Source organism: Amblyomma mixtum, chromosome 3 (assembly GCF_055824585.1).
Source record: "Amblyomma mixtum isolate Tamu chromosome 3, ASM5582458v1, whole genome shotgun sequence".
Lineage (NCBI taxonomy): Eukaryota > Metazoa > Arthropoda > Arachnida > Ixodida > Ixodidae > Amblyomma > Amblyomma mixtum.
In genome coordinates this window covers 298,519,643-298,527,496 of record NC_143014.1, presented here as the reverse complement: position 1 = coordinate 298,527,496, position 7,854 = coordinate 298,519,643, and the positions used below count along the sequence as shown (strand labels likewise).

The 7,854-nt window shown below is 48.9% G+C and overlaps 1 protein-coding gene across 1 annotated transcript in view; it reads left to right on the top strand.

The window, feature by feature from the left end:
- Nucleotides 1-2,458: 2,458 nt before the first annotated feature.
- Nucleotides 2,459-7,854, top strand: part of LOC149355347 (uncharacterized) — a 5,738-nt gene continuing 342 nt past the window's right edge. The window contains exons 1-3 of the mRNA XM_089576104.1: nucleotides 2,459-2,674; nucleotides 5,224-6,095; nucleotides 7,845-7,854. The exon at nucleotides 7,845-7,854 is cut by the window's right edge and continues 342 nt beyond it. Coding sequence (XP_089432230.1) covers nucleotides 2,459-2,674; nucleotides 5,224-6,095; nucleotides 7,845-7,854 — 1,098 coding nt within the window. The remainder of the gene's footprint in view (nucleotides 2,675-5,223; nucleotides 6,096-7,844) is intronic.

Here is a 7,854-nt window from a genome sequence, read left to right as displayed (position 1 = left end):
CTACGAGATGACCTCACCATACTGGTCGCAGCTAGGAGCGTCGACGGCGGGGCCAGGTTGCGTGTGCTGCCACAAGCGCGCTGCTTCTCACGTTTCAAGCATCCGTAGACCTGGGGCTGGGTGTCCTCGCACGCCACCAGTGACGAGTACTCCGTGTGCGCTGCTGCAGAGTATGGCCGGGATGATGGGCCGCTGGATGCCAGACTCCCGCCCAGACGGCGTTGGCGTCCCACGGGGCGCGGCACACCTGCTTCTTCGTTGGCAGCTGTGAATGTACGTTCCGTCTCGGGCGCACCCAACAAGGTGGACTCCGTAGTCGCATTGCCAGGGCTCATTTCTGCAGCCATGTGGCGGAGGGCGGACTTGTGAGAGAAGCACGACCCTTGCGCGGCTCTTCGATGGCGGCTCTCCCGTCTGCGTGGGGCCTGAATGCACAGGGAAGCTGCGAGGACGAACGAACGCCGCGGAGCGCAGAGCTGGAAGCACGAGCGAGGTTTTTCACTTCTGCTTCCTCTTTTTGTTATACGCCTTTGAATGAAGCGCCACTATCTAGAAATTCGGTAAATAAGGAAATTGGGCAATTTTTAAAACCGTGCTTTTGGATGAAAAATCAGTCAATTTGAATAAAGAGTTGTGTTTTTCTGGGTTTAATTGCGCATAAGGTTTCGTTTGGTTTATGGTTTGGTTTATGGTTTGGTTTAACGTCTTAAAGCGACTCAGGCTATGAGGGACGCCGTAGAGAAGGTCTCCGGAAATTTCGACCACCTGGGTTCTTTAACGTGCACTGACATCGCACAGTACACGGGCCTCTAGAATTTCGCCTCCATCGAAATTCAGCCGCCGCGGCCGGGATCCAACCCGCGTCTTTCGGGTCAGCAGCCGAGCACCGTAACCACTGAGCCACCAGGGCAGGGCTAATGGCGCATACGCATCTAAGGCTAAGCTGAAGGTATGAAAGAGCTCCTTAAACAGAACGTTTCGGTTGACACCTAAAAAGATATGAGAGAAGCCAACAGCCACAGAAACCAAGGGGCACAGGGGATTTTTAATTAATTTATTTATTTTGCGGTGTTGATTAGTTTAGAATGTTACTGAATATGTCATCGCTTAAAGCTAATTGATTAGAAAAGCAGAAGAAAAAACAACCATATGCCGCCGGTGGGATCCGAACCCACGACCTCCGAATTACGAGTCCGGTGCCCTACCTCTGAGCTACGGCGACGGCTGTCAATTCTTCGGCTTTCGGGGGTATTTATGTTTTACAAATAATCTAACCTTGAGAGAGTTCATCAGAGCCACCCACGTTCGTAAGCGGCGGACGTAGAACGTCCTGAGTTACCGCTGGTGTGACGTAGAACGTCATCAAACGGCGAGGGTGGAAGCTGTGTGAGAACCCCCTTATGCTTCCTCGATTCGAGGGCCTCGATTCTGGCACTGGTCTTGATGCCATAGGAAGCATAAGAGGGTTCTCACACAGCTTCCACCCTCGCCGTTTGATGACGTTCTACGTCACACCAGCGGTAACTCAGGACGTTCTGCGTCCGCAGCTTACGGAAGTGGGTGGCGCTGATGAACACCCTCAAGGTTAGATTATTTGTAAAACATAAATACCCCCGAAAGCAGAAGAATTGACAGCCGTCGCCATAGCTCAGGGATTCCATTTCCGGCTTTCGAGCAGGACGGTCACGGAATGTCAGGCTCCTCAGGAGCGGTTTCAGCGGCCCAGCCGGGCCGCGGTACTAGGGGTGTTGCCAACGACGACAAGGAATATCGAGTGCTTCTTCCTCAGCTACCAACAGGTCGTGTTGTTTTAAATACCATTTTTTTGCATGCAGATGTGCGGTATCGACCGTATCGTGTGGAACATTTCTGAGATGTGCTGGCTGGCTTATCGCTGCTGTCCGAGGTAGTCGCCCTGGGGGCGTATCGAATGAGCCATGTGTGGGCAGTGACATTCAAAAGCGGCGACGGTGTGAAGAAGATACTCAGCGAGGGCGACATAAAAGTGAAAGAGCGGCGCTGTGTGGTCATCGACACCACCAATCAAGACATTCACCTGAAGCTACACTGGATGCTGCATAACGTGCCAGATGAAGACATACGCCATGCCTTTTCATCATATGGAAAGGTCACTGAAGTTGCAAGGGAACGGTGGCGAGTTCAAGGCGTACAGGACAAAGGGTCGTCGACGCGACTGGTGACTCTTAGGCTCAAAACGAGCCTGTCGGTCGACGATTTGCCCCATCAGGTGCGCATTGCTGGGTAGCAGGTACTAGTTGTTGTCCCGGGGAGGGCTCCGCTTTGCCTTCGGTGCCGCAACACAGGCCACGTACGGCGAGAATGTCGTGTACCGCGTTGTGCGCTTTGCCGGCGCTACGGGCATGACGAGTCCGAGTGTGTCAGGACGTACGCCAGTGTAACTGGACTGAGAGGGAAAGAGGATGTTTCCGAACTCCTCATGGACGAGGCTGACGCCGAAGAAGCTTCAGGTAGTAACGACAGCGTGCCGAAGGCTGCACCTGAACTGCCTCCTGAGAGCGCCAATACGGAGAAAAAGCAGGAGGATGTCGAGCACTGCAAAGAAGGTTCCAGCAACCAAGCAGTCAAAAGCGTAGGTGAGCCGGAAGAGACACCCGAGGTTGAGGAGGGCGTGGTCGATATGGACGGCGTCGAGGCAAGCGGAGCAACTGGTAAAAGATCGAGCAAGGAAATGTTAAACGACGGCGAGCTCCTTTCTCCCAGCAACGATGAGCCGCCACCTAAAACGGTGGGGGGACGCCGGGCGTCACTACGCCCGAAACCTAACATCCCGCCGGACAGAAGACCGGCGGCACAACCGCACCCGTAGACGCCGGGACCTGTGCCTCAGAGGGCTCCTAGGAGCACAACGCCAAGCAATGGACGGTCAAGCAGCGGTGTGCTCGCGCGACGCTACCAAGGTACGAGAGAGGAGACAGTGTTGGGCATGTTGTACTGTATGCTGCGCGCAAAGAGCATTTCTGGCTACTGCTACGCGTCACATGTCTCTCTCCACTGCACGTTCTGTCTGTTCCTGCTCTTAAATGATAGCCAAAATGGAGAAAACACTAAAGATTGCCACCATTAATGTTTGAGGTCTTTCAGCAAGGCGGCGACAATACCAGCTCAGCCGCATCTGCCTAGACAATGAGCTTGACATTGTGGCTGTGCAAGAAACGAAAGTTGAGAGCCAGGAGCAGACAGATCGTATGGTTGCAGCGTTTACAGCGCATTATAATGTTTCTATTTGCCATGCTGTAGGTACATCTGGTGGTTGTGCCGTCTTAACACGTAAATGCGCTGGAATTTTTGAGGAGTCGCTAACTGTCAGTGAAAATAGGCGTCTTATTGTTTTAAACTTTCTTTTTGCCGGTTCGCAATGGCGACTGATATGTGTGTATGCACCAAATGATATGCAAGACCGAATTATTTTTTTCGAAAACCTTGAACCCTACATCAAATGTAATAGTGCTGTTATTTTACTGGGTGATTTCAACTGTGTCTGTTTTGTGGACGATCGTGCAAACAACCCCCTCGTTAGAGACAAAAGCGCTGAACTATTGAACACGCTAATCAATGAAGATGTTGGCATGGTTTTATCAAACGCGGGAAAACGACAATACACACATTTTCAGGGGAAACGTCATGCGAGACTAGACCGAGCGTATCTGTCACTGGATCTGATGCCTCTTTGTAACTGTTATTCCGTTACACCTGTATCCTTTAGTGACCACTGTGTGGTATCCTTTACGCTAGGGACGCAAAGAAAGCAATCAAAGTTTAATTGGCAATTGTGGAAGCTTAATGCTAAACTGCTCGAAGATGACACTTTCGTTAATAGCGTAAAAGAAAAGATTGACGATGTGTTGACAAGGGAGCCCGCGCAGAACGCGGTCGCGTGGGAGGAACTAAAAATCCAAGTAAAAATGATGGCGATTGAAAGGGGCACTATCCGACGCTACAACGAAACGTTAAAGGAAAAAGAGCTCAAACGGCAGCTTGAATGGCTAGTAAGGATGGAAGGAGAGGAACCCGGCGCGTACACTACTGAAGTAAGCAAAGTTAAAAGCGAACTGAAAGTTCTTGATGTGGAAAAATACAAAGCAGCAGTGATTCGCGCACGCGCAGAAAGGTTATGGCTGGGGGAAAGCCCAAATAGACGGGCGCTGGGCGATGAAAAACGATACGCGACGAAGAAGGAAATCAGATATCTTATCAAAATGAAATCAGTTCTGATAGCGCGGTAATTGCAAGGGCATTCGTCGAGCACTATAGGTATCTTTTTGGCGGCGCAAAACAAGTGCAAAGTGTATTTGAAGAAGTTTCTTGCTGACATGCCGAAGTTAGAAGATGAAACTAAAGAGAGCCTAGAAGGTGCTATAAGCACGGACGAAATTGTGACCGCGATAAAGGAATTACCTCTAGGCAAGTCACCCGGGCCCGATGGCTTAAGTGCAGCCTTTTACAAGGCTTTTACGCCCGAGCTGTCAGTGATTTTACAGCGTGTGTACGCAGAAGCGTACGAGGAAAATAGACTGCCCCCTTCTTTTAGGACAAGTCACATGGTACTAATACCAAAAACAGAAGACCCAGAGAAGCTGTTGTCGGTTGAGTCATACAGGCCAATTACATTAGCAAACACCGATTCTAAAATTTCAATGAAAGTTTTGGCGAAGAGAACACAAACAGTAATTAAGTCTTGTGGGGCCTCACCAAACATGCGGAATCAAGGGCCGCACGATCACAACTAATACTCATTTTGCGAGAAGTGTTTTAGAGTGCTGCGACGCGTTCACAGGCCGAGTTGCTATGGTGCAGCTCGACCTGGCGAAGGCTTTTGACCAGGTCTCGCATGAAATAATGTTTGAGGTACTAAAACATACCAATATCGGCAGCGTGATTATTGAAGGTGTCAGGATGGCTTACAGCGACTGTACAACGCGTATTGTAATAAACAGGTCGCTCAGCGAACTTGTTCCTGTTCAATCATCAGTGAGGCAAGGCTGCCCACTCTCCCCACTGTTGTTCACCTTGTACCTTGAACCCTTTTGTGTTGCTCTGTTGCGCCGTGCAAGCATTCATGGCTTCAAACTGCAGTCATCAGAAGTTAAAGTCTTAGCTTACGCGGATGACATCGCTGTATTTTGCGAGGACAGAAGTAGTGGCCTTGAGGTAGTTCATGTAGCATACAAATTTTGCAAACAGACGGGCTCCCAGATTAATTGGGAAAAGAGCGTTGGCTTCTGGCACGGCAACTGGGACATGACTCCGGGCTATTTTGCAAATATGACTTGGACGGCGACACCAGCTAAATACCTGGGTGTCCCACTACAGTATTACAAAGGAAATAGCAAATACTGGAAGGGCGAAATGGAGACTTTGAAAGAAAAGACTGCATCATGGCAAGGTCGCGGTTTCTCGATGTTTGCGCGGGCTACAGTGTGCAATGTATTTCTTGTCGCAAAGATTTGGTATGTATTACAAGTTCTCTTCATGTCACGTGCGAATGTGCAAAAAATGCACAGGGTTTTTGCGGTATTCATTTCGGGCTCGAGTTGGGAGAGGGTTAGTCGTTCAAATCTTTTTCGATCCGTTCGCAGTGAAGGACTTGGCTTATCAAACTTGTTTGTTAGACAAATTGTGTCACGTTTCGTTTTCTTACGGGACCAAAGTGATGGTTTTTTGCGGACAATGTTACATGTTCGACTGGCTAGAACTTTACCTGATTTCATTGTTACCACTGGTGATGCTGTGAATCGTGGCGTAACTGGTTATCTGCACGAAATTGTTGTGTCATATCGCGTACTAACAGCTCGGTTTTCTTTGCAGTACTTGTCTTTGGTTAACAAAAAGAAATTGTACAAAGATTTAATTGACGTCATGATGCCAGTCCCACTGTACAGAACGGTGTACTGCGGAGGCCCAGGAGATGATGTTTTGAAAAGAGTGAAAAAGATGCCAATAAGAGGTTCTATTAAAACTTTCTTTTTCAAGCTACACACAAATACTCTTCCAGTAAAGACGTGGCTCAAGGACAAAGGAATTTTTGTGCCCTGGACAGTAAACTGTCTTTTGTGCAAAAAATTACCGACGATTACGTTACTTCCTAATGCGAAATTTGAGCGCAGCAAATAAGCTGTTTCACCTTTTCGATAGATTGAGGCAAAGAAATCGAGCAACACATGTATGCGCTATCACAGAATTTTTTTTTATTTTTCACACGTATTCCTTTAACAAAGACTCCACTAACAGTTCTTGACAGTCATGAAGGAAGCTTTGTGGTCGGAGAAATAGACTGATATATGTTCGACTTGTTACAACAATGCTTGATTCTCAAAGACGCGATCTATACAAGTGCCTCTCGAGGTTGTCACAGCCGTGGGACGCGTTACGAGCGAGAGGAACGGGATGTTCTCCCGCAGAAGTGTTAGGAAATTGCTGTTTGTCTTTATGTCAACATTAAAGTCCCCCACTACTAACATCGGTGTGGATCGATGGACGGTTAATGCGAGTTGCAGGAAGTGCACGACGTCTTTCGTGAGTGCGGTAGGGGCGAAGTAGGCAGCTACTACCAGCAAGCCGTTGGGAAACTTTGCGGCGCACAGTTCGCCAACTTCATGTGACGTGCCAAACATTTCGACTGGTATTGCAGAGAGACCTGTGCGCAAGTAGATAGCGACTCCCGCCGCTCTGTTGTGGTCTCTGCGAGCACCACAGCAGTATAGGAAATCTATGATTTCGAGAGGCTCTTCGGGATCCATCCAGGTTTCAGCAAAGCAAAGTACAGAGGAATGGCGCAGAATGTGATCGTGGTGTACGTCCTTGGCATGTGCGGCAAGGGAGCGTACGTTAAGAATGTGGTTGTGAATGATGAATGAAGTGCTGCCAGCGAATGACGCGTCCATTGGCTGTCTGCGTGTGTTACTGATGTGTGGTTAACATGTTAAGCTTCGCCTGTAAGAGTGGAACGCGACAGCGTCTTGCAACGCTGCCAGGGAGTCCACAGAACGCCATCGCCAATTCGGCTGTACGCCTTGCTGGACGGTAAATTTATTTTTTGAGGAAAGGAAATGTATCTCTCTCGCATATCTGGGTGGACACCTGCACCTCGCCGTAAGGGAAAGGGGGAAGATGGGAGTGAACGAAGACGCCGTATTAGCTAGACGCGCCTTTGTTCATTCCAAACCATTCAGCTGGCATTACGGAGTGGCTAGCGTGCTCGTATCGCACTCCGGAGACCCTGGTTCGATTATCCAACTCGACCAATTTCGTTCTCGGTTTTATTGATTTATGCGGTCTAAGTAGAAAGGTTAATTAGGCTATTTCATATTTATATTCTTGTATTTCTATCCATCGTGTTCTGTCATTAACCTGTCAATTGTTGGAACTGTCTAGGATGTTCGACACAACGTATATGAAACGAGCAACGTCTTATTGAGTGGGGAAGTGCGTGGTGGTGGAGGGAACGCGGCTTCGTACTTATGTTTTTTTCAGCAGCGTCTCCTTCCGCGGACGCTGTTGTCGCTGCGGCGCGCGTCTTTCTTTTCTTTTCTTCTGACCTCTTCATTCTCCTATATATTAATTAGGCTAATTGATTAATTAAGCAATTAACTAAACTCAGTCCAACTTAGTTGCAGCATCACTATACGATCCCTTTGATTGGTTGCATGGTTACTAGCCAAAGTACAATTGGCCCCATTTGAAATTCGCGCACTGTGACGTCACGAGCATTTCGACCAATTGAAAAGCGTGACATTGGGGGCGGAGCTGGTGACGAGGCCGACGACGACGCGAAACCCAGGAACGGACGCCAAAGAGCTGCGCTCTAAAAAACCA